Source organism: Plasmodium yoelii (assembly GCF_900002385.2).
Source record: "Plasmodium yoelii strain 17X genome assembly, chromosome: 2".
Taxonomy (NCBI): Eukaryota; Apicomplexa; class Aconoidasida; order Haemosporida; family Plasmodiidae; genus Plasmodium; species Plasmodium yoelii.
Genome location: NC_036174.2, coordinates 499664 through 518121, shown reverse-complemented (window position 1 = coordinate 518121; position 18458 = coordinate 499664). Strand labels below are relative to the sequence as shown.

Sequence of the window (18458 nt, the reverse complement as noted above, 5' to 3'; positions counted from 1 at the left end):
AATGGGGGAAAAAATAATGGGAAAAAAATGGGAAAAAAAGTGAAAAAAAGATGGAAAAAAGATGGAAAAAAAGATGGAAAAAAAAGCTAGCCTTTACGTTACACTTACAAATTCACTGAAATTTCAAAACGGGGCCAAGCATCGGTTTTGTGGATATAATTAAAAAAAAAATATGATCACGAAAAATATGTTTGTACTCTTGATAATTTTTACTTTTTCTTAAATTTGTAATTTCTTCATATAAATTTAAATAATAATTTGCATAAAATTTTTGAATCTCAATATTGTTAATGATATATTTTATTGTCGGTCTTCCATGTGGGCAATTCCATGGATTTTGCAAAACACTTAACTTTTTTTTTATTCTTATCATTTCTGAAATGTTTAGCGTTTTTCCTACCATAACTGCGTTTCGGCACGCCCTAAAAGGGAGGAAAATCAATCGAAAATGATCGAAAAATGAAGAAAAAAATGATCGAAAAATGAAGAAAAAAATGAAGAAAAAAATGATCGAAATTACGAAACAAACAAGGGGCTGAATAAATAAAGTGGCACAGTGACAGTGCAAAACGAAACATACTTGGAAGCCAAAATCTTCCAAACCTTTTGTGGGCGAGGGAAATTGTAGTTAAACCAAGTTTCTGTGTTGTCAATTAATTTTTGATTGTTTCTGAAAAATGAATTATCTATTTGTTTATCAAATATTATAGGATGATTGGTTAGATGATGTAAAAGAGACATAAAATCTACTACTTCTAAAATCTTTCCATTAAAAACAGGAAGAGATAATAAATATACTTTCATTTCCATTAACGTTTCTTCACTAATTATATTTTCATCATTATTTTCATCGTTATTTATTTTTCTTTTTTTATTGATTGGTTCTTCAATTATTTCTATTTCAAACCCATTTCTCAAAAAAATTACAAAATTTTTTTCAATAATATGAATTTGAGCTGGGCTTAATTCTAATTCAATTTTATTTATTAGCTTTTGAGATTTCATAGTAAATATTTTGTTATATTTTTCAAAATTTGATTTTTCATCAGCAGCATGTTGATCTATAATAAATAAAGCATAATTATTTTTACGATCAACATTTTCATTTTCGTCAGTTTCATTCATATCATTATTTTTTGATTTATTATCCTCATTTTTAAAATAAAGCAAATCGATTTTTGATAATATAAACCCTTTATTAAATTGTCCACATATTTTTAATTTTTTAAATAAATTAGATTTAAAATATAAATCTTTTTTTTGTTCATCTATATTATCAAAATTTATGTCTTCTTCATTTCCAATACCATTAATTGGCTTATTACTACTGTTACTACTGTTACTATTGTTACTATTTTGTTTTATATGTAAATCATTTTTAAATAAATTATTATATTTATTTTCTTCTTTTTCATCTGTTAAACATAAATAATTATTTGCTTTCTCTACATCTTTTATTTTTTTAAAAATTGTATTTCGAATTTTCTCACTATTTGTTAAATTTATTAAATTAATTTGATCATAATCAAACCCTCTTTTCATATCTTCTCTGTTAATATATGTATTGATATTTATTGGAATATTTTTAATAATATTATTTTTTATATTTTCTTTCAACTTTTCAAATAAGTACTCATTTTGTTCGCTTCCACCTTTTTCGCCACCACCTGTTTCGACTCCACCTTTTTCGACTCCACCATTTTCGCCCCCACCTTTTTCGTCCCCACCTTTTTCGTCCCCACCTGTTTCGCCCCCACCTGTTTCGCCCCCATTTTCGTCATCCAATTTATACTCATAAACGATTTCTCCATTTTCAATCTCTTTTATCTCATCTTCACTTTCATTTTGTTCTTTTGTCACCTTTGTTTTTATTGCATCATATTCTGAACCCGTTTTTTTGATTCCTATTTTATTTAACCCATATTTACTAAAAGTGTCTTTTTTTACATCTACTTTGGTCTTATCTACACTTGAATCGTCACTTAATATTTTACCGTCTTTACTGTCGATAAGTGATGAGTTTATTTCTTTCCATTTTGAATCCATATTGCTCGAATTATCAAAAATATTTTTATCATTAAAATTTGTATCCTCTTCATATTTGTATTCATAATATTCTACCTGTTCATCTTTTACAATTTTTGTTCTCTTTGATGTATATTCATTATGTTCATTGTCATCAAATTTTTCAAATTCTGTTTTTATTTTTATACCATTGCTAATATAACTTTTTTCTGCATCTTCAAAATTGTTATCTTTTTGATTGGCCATTTTGTTATCATACTTATTTTGTCCTTCACTAAAATATAAATTCTCAGTATCCTCATTTTTACTCACTTCTTCTCTAAATATCTTATCATTTTCTTCATTTTCTTCATTTTCTGTATACTCATTTTTTACCATTTTTTTATAATCGATGCTAGTATAATGCAACTCTTCATTTTCAAACACGGGCCGCCCTACGTTTGTATATTCCCCTTCCGCTCTCTCACTTTGTCTCTCCCCATGTTCCGCTCTCTCCCCATATTCTGTTCTCTCACCATGTTCCGTTCTCTCAATTTCCGCTCTCTCACTTTGTCTCTCATTTTGCGCCTCCTCACTTTTTATAAGTCGACTGCTTTTCACAAAAAAATAGTCACCTATTTGTGTATCAACAAAATTTGACGTTTTTGGAGTTAGCAATTTAATTAGTTCTGTTTTTATTTCTTCACACAATTCATTTTCAAAAGTAAAAAAAACCTCTCTTTTATCAGGCGTCACATTAATATCTATATTTTTTGAGTCAGATAATATGTTAAATATAATAATTGGATAAAGCCGACTGTTAAATTCTCTATATATAGTATTAATTATTTTATTCACATTTTTTATTACATGTATAGGTCGATTGTTCATGTAATAAAATTGTAAATCTTTATCTCTTCTTCCACTATTACTATCACTTATATATCCTTTGACTAGCCAATTTTCATTCGTAATATTAAAATCAATTAAATTACCAATATTTTTTTTTCCAAAAATTGAATAAAAATTTTTTTTTATATCATCACTACCATTTGTTATGAGCATGTTCATATTTTTTGTGCATCCTTTTTGGGTAACAACATTAAAAATCATAAATTTTATTTCGTGATATATTATAGCATATTGTTGCATCAATGTTAACAGATCATTTAATTGACTTTTTATATTTTTTATTAAATCTTTTTTTCGTATTGGAATATTTTTAAATATATTTTCACAACTTACTGTAGTCCCTCGTAATCTAGCTATTGGCTCTTCATGAATTAATTTTCCAAATTTATCAAATTTTAATAAATAGCCATGTTCAAATTCATCATGTTTTGTACTAATACATAAATCACTTAACATACATAACGAATTTAAAGCTTCTCCTCTAAATCCAAGAGTATCCAATATATTATGTATATCATCAAATTCGGAAATTTTCGAAGTTGCATGTCTTGCACATACATTTTCAAAATTTATTTTTTTTATTCCATTTCCATTATCACTAACCTCTATTATTTTTATTCCATTTTCAACTAATTTTACTTTTATTTCTGTAGCTCCTGCATCAATAGAATTTTCTACTAACTCTTTCACAACATTGCTTAAAGTAAATATTACCTGACTACTACAAATGTTGTGAATTGACTCATCACCAATACTTTTAATCTTCATTTGAATAATTTGCACACACACACATGTACCAAAATTTACCTGCACGTGTTAATATTTTTTTTTTGAATAGCTAGCTATGTACATGTAAATTTCACAAATCAAAACCAAAGACAAAGCCGTTCGACTAACCACGCCCTTATTACGTTAACTTTTAAAAATAAAGAATTAAAAACAAAACATAATTAATACTAATTTATAAAAGTTTATTTTTTCATTTTATTATAAAAAGATATAAATTAAAAATAAATATTTCAATAAATCCAATTATTGTAAAGCTACATATTATATGTACATTAAAAATGGCACTCCATATTTTATTGTATGGATGTATGCTCATTGGAATGTTTATGTGTAAAGAGAACCCACCAAAAAATAAGTGGGAAAAAAAAAGCAAATAAATGAGAAAAAAAAAGCAAATAAATGAGAAAAAAAAAGCAAAATAAATGAGAAAAAATAACAAAATTAATAATAAAAATAATAACAAATAAGCAAAATTTATGTATTTCCACTTTTCGCATTTAAAAAAATTTTAAATATATAATGAAAAGGAACATTTTATTATTTTTGTAAACCCATACTTTGCCAATATTTGCTTCGCTTTTGCTTCGCTTTTTCCTCGCTATTTTTACCATTATCAATATTTTTCCACTATTTTGGCCCTAATTATTTTTTTTCTTCATAATGAAGTAGAATGCCAAATATGTATAATATTATATGTATAATATATATATATTTTTTTCATCTTTTTTTTTTTCATCTTTTTTTATATTAGTTATAGCTTTGTCATAATAAGCCATTCCCACATTCTCCTTTTATTGCACACGAAGCTATATTGCCTCATTGGTCAAATATAATTAGAACAATAAAAAAAATTATAATTTGGCTATTAAATACATATCGAAATGTTATTAGAGAATAGGAAAAAGTTTGTACAAATTTACACAAATTTACACAAAGCTTGTGCAAAGTTTACATTTTTTATTAAAAAAAAAAAGAATGGTCTTAAAACGTAGAAATGTATATAATATGTCTATGTTGAAAATATATAAAATAGTTAAATAATGATATATTCCCATAATAAGTTACACATATATGTATATCCACACTATATATGGATGTGTATCGAAATGTGGTTTTTATTATGTTATTGTGATTAATGGAAAATAGCTAAATAAATAGGAAACATAAATTTTCACATTATTAAGATTCGGAAATAGGCTTTTGGTCTTATTTATATCTTCATCAATTATTGTACATATAATAATATACAGCTCCAAATAAAAATAAAATGGTATTAAAAAAAATGAAAATAAAAAATAATAAAAAAATGATATATAAAAAAAGAATAGGATGCTTATAAATGTAATAATAATAAAAATTAGAATAAACTAATACAACAATATTGGCATCAATTATTTGTATTGCTGGGAAAATATATATTTTTATTTTTTTAAATGGGTCATTATATTTATGTTCATTTATTAAAGATAATTTTATTTTATTATAAATAAATAAATTAAAAAAATAAAAAGGTGAATTCAAAATTAAATGTAATTTATTTATAAGATCATAGTTTTTATTTTTCATATGCATTTTTTTATTTTTTAATATTAATTTATTGTCATAATTATATACTTGTGTGTCTATTTGTAAAAAATTTAATTTGTCATTATAATTATTATTTATATAAGAAAAATTTAATAATATATCAATTTTATATCCTTTTTTTATTTTTAATTTATTATAATTATTTTTTTTTATAAAAAATGAAATAAAATAATTATAAAATTTATTATTATTCTGTATTTCATTATCTTTTTTTATAATATTGTCAAAATTAACTTCACCTTTTAATATGTTGCTTTCTAAATATTTATATTCTACATCCTTTTCATAAAAATAAAATAACATATCTTCATTATTTTTTTCGAAATTATCTTTTCTTTTTTTTATTTCTTCATTAAAATTTTTATTAAAAAAGAAAGAAAAATCATTATTCATCCTATTATTTAAATTTTTAGAAAAACAACACTTGTCTTTATTATTATTTATTTCACTTACATTTTCATAATTAAAAAAAAAATTTAAATCTTTTAAGCATTTTTTTTCCTGACTGTTCAGGTGAAAAGTGTTTTCATTAATTTTATTTTTTTGGTTGCAAAAATCTTCTATGTTTAAATAAGTATCAATAGGATCACGTGCCAAAGAGAAGTCTATTTTATGTACATATTTATTTTGTGGAATTATATGAAAATACAAAAAGAAATAAATAAATAATAAACAAATAAATAAAATTATATTTATCAAAAAATATATAAAAAAAACATATAGAATATATTTTATATTAATATTGGGAAGGACATCTTTTAAATAGCTATTTATATGTACATAATTTTCTTTAATTAATTCGAATATATCATCAATTAACTTTTTTAAAAACAACCCTATACTTGTATAATATTTATATTCTTTTTGTTTATTATGTTTTTTTATCCCCCCTTTTGTTCTATCTCTTTCCCATTCACTTTTTCTATTTTTCACTTTATAACCATTCCATATATTTAACCTATATTTTTTTTTTATAATTTTATAATATTTATTTTGTAATTTACCATCTATACACTCTTTTATGTTACCCCCGATTTCCTCTTTCGCCATTTCATTCTCATTTCCATTATTCATATTTTATTGTTTATATTCCTCGTTTTTTTTATATCTTTATATTTTTACTTTATTCAAATTAAAAATAATATATTTTCCCCCTATTTTCTAATCATCACAATAATATAATCAAAACCATATATCGACACACATCCATATATAGTTGTGTTCAACTTATTTATGTATTTTATTTTTTTATAATTACATTAATTAATTAGCTAGCTAATTAATTCATTTTTTTCTTTTATCACTGTACACATTTCACTGAATGTAGAAATATTTTAAAAAGTAGGGAAAAAAGTGGAAAAAAGTGAGAAAAAATATACTGTATAAGTGTATATATTTATTTATTATAATAAGCATATGTTTTGTGTGCAAAAGAAACGAATAGGATATTGCACAGGTGAACAAAAACAACCAAATAATTCTGAACACTTTTTTTTTCTTCAATATTCACTGGCTGTTTGATAATATTGAGTAAAAGTATTATCGTGTTATCAAAACTATGTGAAAAATGTATAAATATAAATATTGCATAAAAAACGCAAAATGAGCTTTGCACTTGGGAACTAAAGCATTCCTTATCTGTTTCATTTTGTTGCACATGCATATTTATTCATTTTCTTACATTTTCTTACATTTTCTTACATTTTCTTACATTTTCTTACATTTCGTACATTTTCTTACATTTCGTACATTTTCTTACATTTCGTACATTTTCGTACATTTCTTATGTTCCGCGCGCCTACACCCGGATAAGGTCCGCCTTGTAACTGGCGAAACTCGAAGGTCTTTCAGAACATTTTTTATTTTTTATTTTTTTTGTTTTTTTTTATTTCTTTATTTTTTATTTTATTTTTTGCCAATTAAAAGTTGGTAAATAAAAATCATAAAATTATGAATATGAAATAACAAAATAAATGAAGGCATAATGAAAAAAATTTAACAAGGTCAATTATTTTTCCAAGTTACACTGAATTAGCATTTCAGCCCACATATTAATTTGAGTAACATCAAAATGGGGATGTTTTATAAATTAATAGCTAGCCAAAAGGCAAAACATAGAATGTACATATAAAATTTTCATAATATGCCTGAACAGTTCAGGGAGTTAAACGTTTTGGGTCTCGAGGGAAAAGAGAAGTTTTTCGTATATTGTTAAGACCAAGGAAAAGCATTAAAACTCTTTCTAAACCTATACCACAACCCGAATGAGGATATGATGAATAAGCAAACGAATCAATATAAAAATCTAGCTTTTTAGGATCTAAATTAAATTTTTTAATATTATCTAATAAAAGTTTTACGTCACTAATTCGCTGTGATCCTGATAATATTTCTTCCCCTCTCATAAAAAAATCATACGAATTTGAAATTTTAGGATCCTTTTCATTATACATTGTATAAAATGGTCTAAGGCCAGATGGAAAATTAATAATAATATAATAATCAGTATCATGTGTTTGTTTTATAATTTTTCCTAATTCTTTTTCCATATCTGTTGTCATATCATATGTTAATATTTCTTCTGACTGTAAATTAAGTTTTTTATGTTCTATCAATAATTTTATTGCTTGTTCATACGTAAATATGGGTGTAACAGCTAGCCATTTGAAATCTTCAGAAGGATATTGATTTTTTATATTTTTTATAAATAATTTGTTTTTTTCATTATTTATTAATTTATTAAATATATTTTTAAACATAGAATCATAAAAATATACATTTTCCATATAATCATATTTATATGTCATTTCAACATCTAAAGATACATATTCACATAAGTGCCTATAAGTGTTACTATTTTCGGCTCTAAAAACAGGAGCTATTTCAAAAACACGATCAAATCCAGAGTTTATACACATCTGTTTATATAATTGTGGAGATTGAGCTAAGAACCCATTTTGATTAAAATAATTTATTTGAAAAGCATTAGCTCCCCCTTCACTACTTTCGCCTAACAATTTGGGTGTATGAATTTCTGTAAAATTATTATCAATTAAATAATTTCGAAATATTTTACATATTTCTGATTGTAAATAAAATATACTATAATTTGCATATGTACGTAAATCTATACATCTATTATTAAGTCTGTTATCTTGATTTACTCGAATAGTAGCTTCATCACTTGTTTCTTTCATATTTGCATCTTTTAATAAAAATGGTAATTCTTTACTATTTTTACTTATGCAAAATATTTTAAGAATTTGAATTTCATATTTTATAATTGTACTATCAATAGATATTTCAGGCTTGACTAACTTTCCATATATATCTACAATAGATTCTAATGATAAGTTACTAACCCATTTTATCATATTTTTATCATTATTTACATTTTTAATATCAAGTATACATTGTAATGAATATATTTTATTTCTTAAAATAATAAATGCCAAAGAACCTTTACTTCTTATATCATGGATTCTACCTCTTACCCATATATTTGATCCTTCTTCCAATTTGTTATTTTTATTATTCATTTCGCTTTCTATATCTTCTCTTTTTTCATTTCTATCAATATTTTTTTCTAAATTTATATCGTTCTTTACATATAATAAATTGTATATTTCCTCTGGATTATAAAGATTTATATTTTTACCATTTTCCATTATTATATTAAGCTTAACATATCCATAATTTTCTTTATCTATATCTTCACATACATGTTCTAAAACTTTCGCTGCTTCATTTTTTAAGTTTTCTCTTTCCAATTTTTTTGCTAATTTTAATTTTTTTTCTTCTAGTTTTTTAGCTTTCTTTTCCTTTTTTTTGTCGCTTATTTCTTCAGGAATTATATTCCCGTTGTTATTCATTTTTTCTGATTCCATTTCATTATAAGTTTGTTCAAATTTGTTATTTTTATTATTTAAACAATTTGTTCTTATGTATCTTATTTTCTGTATTTTTGTATATACATAAATTTTTTTAAATTTCTTAAATTCACTTAGAAATGATAAATAACTAAATTTTCCAAAATTATTATTTTTATTTAATTTTGCAAAAGGTAAAAAACGTTGTTTTTCCTTAACTGAAAAAAAACTATTTATTACTTTTTTTTTTTCTTTCCTTACTATAAATATATTTTTTTTTATATCATTTATTTTATTCAATTGTGTGATAAACCGTTTATTCATATTACCCATACAAATATAATTATCCCTTTTTATTCTAAAAAAAAATATTAAAATAAATAAAGATCAAACATAAATTGAAAAAAAAATAAACATGTGGAAACCATATAAGATAGAAATTACATCAATTATTTTTATAATGGCCAAATATATTTCAACACCATAAAAAAATTACTAAGTCGGTATATCATATTATTACGCATTCTATATTTTTTAAATCACAATTTCAAATATTATATTTTAATAACTCCTATGTAAATATAATCAATATAAAATATATTTTTTTATTAAATTATTTCTTCTCTTTTTATTTTTGCAAAAAAAATTATCACAACTTTACAATATTCATAAATATGTTTTATTCCCCCAGGGGAATTTTCACTATTGCAATATAAGAGCTACAAGAAAAAAAATATATATACATATGTATATGTATGTATATATGTATGTATAATATATGTATGCATTTGTCACACAATCTTCATAAAAATTCTCTATATATTTAACCATGTAAAAAATAACGCCTTTCATATTATACAATATTTATGAACATGTCAGAATAAAATCATATTTTAATAATAGCTACCTCTTTTTTTTTTTTTTTTTAATAAAATTATTAACAAAGTAATGAAAATTAAACCATTCAAATTAATTGTTGCTAAGATCATAAGTTTTTTTTTATATATATGTAATGTATTTATGTATATATTTGTATGCAAAAAAATATTACAAAAATAAAAAACTTAAGGAAGTATTTGTATATCTACATTGTTATTTTTTACAGCTATCAAAAAGTGCATACATATGTGTGTGCGTTTTAATAAAGCATTAAATAAATCAAATTAAACATTCTTCATAAAATACTATGGGAAATGTTAATAATATTTTTTGAAACATCCAGTTTATTACAAATTGTAATATTCACCCATATGTATAAGCTTGAACTGTTCAACAGTATATCGAAGTGTTTGTCACATAACTTTTGTGTCCATCACTCGATTTCTATCCCTTTTATTTATAAACTTTAAATTATTCTGACTATTTTAATTATTTCATATTAAGGCTAAAAATAATAAATTTGATATATAACTATTCCAAATATGACAAAGCAATCTTTAATTCCTTCTTTGCTGTAACTACATCTTCGAACATTAAAGCTGGAGATCCGAAAGAAAAAAAATAAACAAATAAATATATGAATTCAAAAACGTAAAAATAAAAGGGGAGATAAAAATATTGTAGCTTTATCATTTCCTCAAATTTTAGCCAAATTTTATATAATATATTATGAACATGTACATGTAATAATCAATCAAATTGTATAAACAATTTCATGTGATATCTTACCATTTGTAGCATATTGAGAATGTTTCAAGCTTTGAGAAATATCCACACATTTCTTATTTTTATTATTTTCATCTGTAAATATTTCAAAAAAAATGTGTAATAACATATATGTATGAATATATATGCATAGTGATTTTGCACACATACTCCAGATTGAAATTCTCATATATTTCTGACTTGGTCAGGCAAATTTTCATTTTAAAATTGTTTTGAAAAAAATTTTAAGGGCTATAAAAATAGAAGAACAAATATATCATATCAATTATGCATTATTAACCTATTTTGTTGTTATTATTATTATTTGTATTATTAGATAACAAATTTGAATCTTCATTTTTTGAAAATAATAAATAATTTTCTTCCCCACCCCAAAGAATATCATCTTTTACCCATTTATTTTCTTCATCACTTTTCTCTTTTTCTATGTCTTCTTTTTTTTTTTCTTGATTTATTGGCATTTCATCATATAATTCTGCTAAATTTATAAACACATAGACACAATATTCTATATCATATAAAATAAAAAAAAACTACATTTACACACCCACATATTCCATACACACATACATAGACGAATTTCATATTTTAAGAATATGTTTATCTTTCTTACTTTCCGATGGGTCTTGCTCTAGTTCTACTTTTGGGGATCCAGGCTCAGGTTTTATATTATTATCAAAACATTTCTTTATATAAATTGTTTTATATTTAGCATATAAATATTTTTTTTTTTCATCACTATTTAATGTTTGAAAATGATTTAATATTTCATAAAATATTTGCGCAGTGAAAAACATATGTATTGTTTTGTTTGTTATATCATCAGTTCGATCATTTTTATCAGCTGCTAAAAATAGTTCTATTTGAAATGTGGAAAACAAGTTTTATAATAACATACAACTTCATCTCATAAATGCGTGCAAACCATCTGTAATATATGTACATGTACATGTATTTTTTTTTTTTTTTTTTTTTTTTTTTTTAAATTGTTACGTTTACACAAATCAGCTAATTTGCTATAATCGATAAAATCAAAAGATGGCCTAATTCCTTCAGCTTTCTTCACACAGTTTAATAAAAGATCTTTTGCCTCTTCAAAAATGTAGATCAAATATATATATATATTAAAGTTATAAAATAAAAAAAAAAGACATATTAAAGTATTAGGAAATATTCTCTTTATTCCTAAAATGATATACCATATAATCGATATTTTCACTTTTTTTTTTTTTTTTTTTTTTTTTTATAATACCTATATCGCTGTAGTTATCTTTTACATAATCATTTAATTTCTCGGAAATGTATAAAACGCATAGGAAAGAAGCTGTGTGCAAATCCAAAATAGTATCCAACAAATGTGCGTATGTATACATATATATACACCAAATCAGTAAAACAATACACAATTATACAAATATATGTTGTTTTAAAATACCTAGTGGATGTTTTTTTTCAAGTTCTTCTGATTTTTTTAAAATAAACTTAATTTGTTTCATGTTTGGTTTTTCGCCTTTTTTATTTTTTTCTGCATTTTTTTCCGCATTTTTTTCTGCATTTTTTTCCGCATTTTTTTCCGTATTTTCCTCCATTTTTTATTTATATTATTAAGTCCAAAGAATTGTATTAATTTTTTTTTTTATCCTATTTTTATTTACATTCATTGATACAAATATACTAACTTCCAATTTTACTATTTATTTTATATTGTTAAGACATTTAAATTTATTTAATTCATATCTTTTAAAAAAAAATTGACAACTTTTATTCTTTATTATTCTATCGATTATTTATTTTTTGCTGTGAACAAGTCTATTATTTTTTTACTAATTTAAAAAAAAAAAAAAAAAAAAAAAATTGAATATGCTTAAAATATATAAAGAATAAATGATACATATATACATGGCTGATCATAATTTTACAAAATATAAAATTATATATTTTATAATTTTTCCTTAACTATAACATTTAAAACGTTTAAGTATATTAAGTATGTGTATACATACAAATATTGGAAAGGGTTTTATCGCGAAGGCTTGTTTAACCTTCTATAATATATAATTAATTTACATGAAATGTATATTATTTTTAAAATAAAAAAATTAGGAAATTATAAAAACAAAACAAGAATGGAAAAATGCACACAATACATATAGTCTTGATTTTGACCAAAAAATAGAGTAAAAATAGAGTAAAAATAGAGTAAAAATAGAGTAAAAATAGAGTAAAAATAGAGTAAAAATAGAATAAATGTAGTAAGACAAAATACATACCTTGTCATTTCATTACAATTTTATTTTGAATTAATTCAACAGTTTTGTCTATTTTATAATAACAAATATCCAATAAATATGTCGGATAAACATTTGTATTATTATAGCTAACAACTTGTTTGCCTAGCCTTTCAATTGCACTAATTAAAACATCATTGAGAATGACAAATAATAAATTTTCATCATCTTTAGATATATAATATTTTAAAAAATAAAAATAAAATATAAAATCTATTTTTAAATTTTTTAATATATATTCATTTATATGCATATTTCTAATAAATTCCATATAATTCTTAAATAATATTTTTATAATAATAAATATAATTTGTTTAGTTTCAAGTTTTATATTTTTTTTATAATTTTTCATTTTTGATATATATAATTTATATATATACATTTCTAAATTTTTATTTTCTTTTATATTTATTTCATTTGACTGTTCTATATTTTGTGATAATATATTTTTATAATTGTTACTATCATTATCAATTGCATTGTTCGAATTTTCCTCTTTAATCATTATTTTGTTTATTTCTTTTTTTATTTTTTTACACATTTCCTCAAAATATGTATATTTATTTATATCTTTTGTTTTATTATTTCCAAAAATTAAATTTAAAGTAAAATATATATCATTCACATTTTTTAAAATATACAAAAAACTTGAACTAACCATATTATTATTTTCTTCTATATTTTTTCCCCATTTTTCCAAACACAATTCAATATTATTAGACATTTTATTTACATAATAAAATATATATATATTCACAAGTTCATTACATTTATTTTGAAAAATATTTTTACTAAATTTTTTTATACTTTTTGTCCATTTTTCTTTTTTTATTTTCTCATTTTCACTAAAATCATTTGTATCTTCACTCCAATCACTTTCGTTATCTTTATTTTCAATCTGTTCAGAATTATTTTCAACCTGTTCAGAATTATTTTCAACCTGTTCAGAATTATTTTCAACCTGTTCAGAATTATTTTCAACCTGTTCAGAATTATTTTCAACCTGTTCATAATTATTTTCAACCTGTTCAGAATTATTTTCAACCTGTTCATAATTATTTTCAACCTGTTCATAATTATTTTCAACCTGTTCATAATTATTTTCAACCCGTTCATAATTATTTTCAACCTGTTCATAATTATTTTCAACCTGTTCAGAATTATTTTCAACCTGTTCAGAATTATTTTCAACCTGTTCATAATTATTTTCCATTTTTTCATCATCAAATCTTTGTTCTCGATTTTTATCCAAACTCTTGTTCTCTATTTTCTCTAAATCATTTCCATATTTCAAAACGTATTTTGTATCTAAAACCGTTTGGTAATTCTCCCTTTTTTGGTAATTTTCCCTTTTTTGGCAATTTTCCCTTTTTTGGCAATTTTCCCTTTTTTGGTGATTCCCCCTTTTTTGGTGATTCCCCCTTTTTTGGTGATTCCCCCTTTTTTGATGATTATTACCAACAGAATTGTCTAAAACTGTGAGGTCGTCATTATTATCTAAATTACTATTCGAATTCATATTTTTCCAATTTTGTTTTTTTCCAATTTTTAAATTAAATGGATAGATATCTTTGTAAAAAATCGATTCTAAATCATCACAAAAATATAATTTTTTATTTCCTTTAACCAAATTATTAGATGTACTATATATGTTCAATAAAATTGTAAATATCTTTGAAATACCTTCCTTTTTAAAATTATTAAATATAGATATTAAAGCTAATAAAAAATATATTTCATTTTTTTTTTTTTTTTTTTTTAACTTAGATACATTTTCATCTATTATTTTAGTAATAAATTCTTTATAATCTATATTTAATTCGGTTTTTAATTTTTTTAAAATATTTTGAATTTCTCTATTATTCATATATATAGAATTATAAAAATAGTTAGACAATTGTTTATATGTACTCATTTTTTTTTCCCCATTTTTTACGCTTTCTCCATTTTCGCTATTTTCTACTTCATCCAACTCACAATTAACATTATATATATTATTATATTCAAATGAACCATGCTTGTAAATAAATTCTAATTCGTTTTCGTCACCCTCTTCATCACCATCTTCATCATTCTCTTCATCACCCTCTTCACCATTCTCTTCGTTTTTATTTGCGTTCCCACTTTCACCATCCTTTATTCGATCATATGCACATGCGAAGTGCCTAATAAAAGAGCTTAAAAAATTGCTTAGAAAAATAAAATAAATTGTCACAAAATTTACGATATTTTTTATAAAAAAATCAAAATAGATTTCTTTTATTTCGTCATAAAGTATTTTCAAATCTATAACTTCCAAACAAAGATTTAACAAAATATTATGATGTAATTCATTTTTATTTTGAACTATAAAATAAATATCATTATTATTACACATATTATAAAAATTAATAAAATTTAAATTATTTTTATAACATAATTTATAAAACTGATGTTTCATAATTGTATATAACAATTTTTTTATATAACTATTTAAAATAGGTGATAAAATATCAGACAATTTTTTTTCTTGAATTTTCATTTCTTTTTCTTTTTCATATACATTATTTATTAATTTTTTTAAATAAAATACAACTATTTCTATAGATGGATTATATAAATATAATAAATCTATTTTTAAATTCAATAAATTTCGAAAAAAACCTTTTGCTAAAATTATAATAAGTTCTTTATCACAATTAACATTCCACATATCTTTTAATTCATCATATATATTTTCATCCATTAATATTGTATTCTCATCATTTTTTTTTTTTTTTTTTTTTTTTTTTTTTTTCACTTGCTCATTTAATTCGGATATTAATTTATTTGTATAATAAATCGAATGTCTAAATTCTTTGTTCTCATTTTTTATAAAAATTATTTCATAATTATCTACAATTTCAAAAAAAAAAGGTAATAAATGTTCATATAATAATTCGATCATGCTTTCAAATGTTTCCAAATTTAGTTTAGATTGTTCAGACATAGCATCAGTGTGTACGCCTTTTGCACCGACATCGTCATTATTATCGTTCCCACCGACATCGTCATTATTATCGTTCCCACCGACATCGTCATTATTATCGTTCCCACCGACATCGTCATTATTATCGTTCCCACCGACATCGTCATTATTATCGTTCCCACCGACATCGTCATTATTATCGTTCCCACCGACATCGTCATTATTATCGTTCCCATCGGTATCGCTTTTCCCGTTCGTATTGCCTTTCCCACCGGGGTACTTTCCCAAGCTAAATATATTACATAATAAATAGTTCAAGGCAATTATTCGATTTTGAATAAACAAATTTCTCATAATCTTTTCATCGTTTCGAAAAGAAAGAATAACATCAAAACAAGATCCTAATTCATTATTGGATATAATATTTGAACACAATTTTTGAAATGAATTTTTTAAATCTTCTCTAAAAAAGGTTATATTACAAATTGTCTTATTTTCTTTAACATTTTTATATATCATGTTTGGGATACTATTTTGAAGAAACTTGAAATATAAAGAACATGCAATATTTGCCAAATTGTTACAATCAATATATAGACAAAAAAATGGAATAATATTTCTATTTTGATATAAAAATGGAATAATTCCAATAAATAATTTTATTGCCTTAATATACCTTTTCTCAAGAATTAAAAAAAACATTTCTTTGGGTGTTTGCATAATAATATGTATATTTTTTAATAATTTTTTTATTTGAATTATATTTTCTACTTGCTCAATTTCAGTTGATATATTTTGATTTGTTTTTTTAAAACTAGTATCTATATAATCTATATGTTTATTTATTAAATTTATTTTTTCTTTTACATTTTTAAAATCATTTTTTAATAAAACTACTATATCTTCTGCATATATAAATTTATTATAGTTTTCATATACAATAGATTGTATACAATTCTCATTCTGTTTTATTTCTTTTTCAATTCTTTTGGATCTATTTATTAAATCATCAAGACTACTATTTTCTAACAATTTACGAAAATATATATCTCCATTAAATTCGCTACTCTTTTTATTTAGTTCATCCATTTCGTTCAGTGTGTCAACACTATCAAAATTAAGGCAACCCGTTCCGTCTCTTTCATTCACAACATTCACAACATGCCCATCGGTTACAGCATGCCCATCGGTTACAGCTTCATTACTTTCATTTTCTACGTTATAATATTCATTTAGCAAATATCTAACACTCTTTCTCCGTTCGCTGGGTAAATTGCTAATCATGTTTTTTTATTTTTATTTATTTATTTTTTTTTTTTTTTTTTTATTTTTTATTTTTTTATTTTTTTTTTTTTAAATTAAGGCGGAACTATAAATAGCTGAAATTCGTTACACTAGTAGTTAACTACTCGGTTTGTCTATAGCTTGTTATAATTTTTTTTTTACAAAAATAATAAATATTTCCATATTGCTTTTATTTTATTATATATGATATGTTGCTATATAAACTACAGCAATTAGATCGTTTACTTTTAAGTCCTTATTTCATTTTCCCAACAATTTATCATTTATTTTGTTTTTTATTTTGTTTTTTATTTTGTTTTTTATTTTGTTTTTATTTTGTTTTTATTTTGTTTTTATTTTATTATTTTATTTTTTCTTAAAAGCTAAACAAAATTACGCACTAAACACAAAGTACATAAATATTTCCTCAATATATCCATAATAAAATTGTGTATTTTTTCTCAATTTTTGTACCAATTATATATGATGATATTTTTTTTTCTTAACTTCATACATATTAAAAAAAAAAAAAAAAAAAAAGGTTAAATAACATATGACTTACCATGCCTACCCCTTATATATGAAAATATAAATTTTTTATTTTTTTAACACTTATCATCGCTTGGAAACAAATTATTTTAAATAAAAAATAGCTATAAGTTTATTCCTCCTTTTTAATAGCATTCATTTGTATTAACAAATTAGAATGTATATTTCCAAAAGTCAATATTTTTTCACTATCCTAAAAAAAAGATAGTATGCACACTATATGTAGCTAATGATGTGGCTACATAAAATTATTGAAAGACAAAAATATACTCAATTTAAAGTAATATTTTATTATATTGATAACACCTTAGAATTATTTTTTCCCTATCCCACCTTAACATTGTTCATACAATTTTATACACTGTTCATACAATTTTATACATTGTTCAATTGTTCATACAATTTTATACATTGTTCAATTGTTCATACAATTTTATACATTGTTCATATTTTTTATGCATTTTTATACATTGTTCATATTTTTTATGCAATTTTATACAGTGTTCATATTTTTTATGCAACTTATGCAATGTTCATATTTTTATGAAATTTCTTATTACTCAC

At 22.5% G+C, this 18458-nt stretch overlaps 5 protein-coding genes across 5 annotated transcripts; all 5 read right to left on the bottom strand.

Moving 5' to 3' along the window:
* Positions 1 to 112: 112 nt before the first annotated feature.
* On the bottom strand, positions 113 to 3684 carry PY17X_0211800 (DNA mismatch repair protein PMS1, putative; the record flags this gene model as incomplete). The annotated part of the gene is made up of 2 exons (XM_022957974.1): positions 113 to 422; positions 581 to 3684. 2 exons carry the CDS (start codon positions 3682 to 3684, stop codon positions 113 to 115), a joined length of 3414 nt encoding a protein of 1137 aa, XP_022811377.1.
* Positions 3685 to 4926: 1242 nt separating this feature from the next.
* PY17X_0211700 (seipin domain-containing protein, putative) lies at positions 4927 to 6366 on the bottom strand (the record flags this gene model as incomplete). Its single annotated transcript, XM_724110.2, has 1 exon — positions 4927 to 6366. The coding sequence occupies one exon, from the start codon at positions 6364 to 6366 to the stop codon at positions 4927 to 4929; it is 1440 nt and encodes a 479-aa protein (XP_729203.2).
* A 1082-nt stretch (positions 6367 to 7448) lies between these two features.
* Positions 7449 to 9494, bottom strand: PY17X_0211600 (aspartate--tRNA ligase, putative; the record flags this gene model as incomplete). The annotated part of the gene is made up of 1 exon (XM_724194.1): positions 7449 to 9494. The coding sequence occupies one exon, from the start codon at positions 9492 to 9494 to the stop codon at positions 7449 to 7451; it is 2046 nt and encodes a 681-aa protein (XP_729287.1).
* A 1077-nt stretch (positions 9495 to 10571) lies between these two features.
* On the bottom strand, positions 10572 to 12415 carry PY17X_0211500 (vacuolar protein sorting-associated protein VTA1, putative; the record flags this gene model as incomplete). The annotated part of the gene is made up of 7 exons (XM_022957972.1): positions 10572 to 10639; positions 10830 to 10901; positions 11107 to 11301; positions 11440 to 11685; positions 11820 to 11918; positions 12079 to 12150; positions 12262 to 12415. The coding sequence occupies 7 exons, from the start codon at positions 12413 to 12415 to the stop codon at positions 10572 to 10574; spliced, it is 906 nt and encodes a 301-aa protein (XP_022811376.1).
* A 685-nt stretch (positions 12416 to 13100) lies between these two features.
* Positions 13101 to 17345, bottom strand: PY17X_0211400 (vacuolar protein sorting-associated protein 51, putative; the record flags this gene model as incomplete). The annotated part of the gene is made up of 1 exon (XM_722094.3): positions 13101 to 17345. One exon carries the CDS (start codon positions 17343 to 17345, stop codon positions 13101 to 13103), a length of 4245 nt encoding a protein of 1414 aa, XP_727187.3.
* Between the last annotated feature and the right edge of the window lie 1113 nt (positions 17346 to 18458).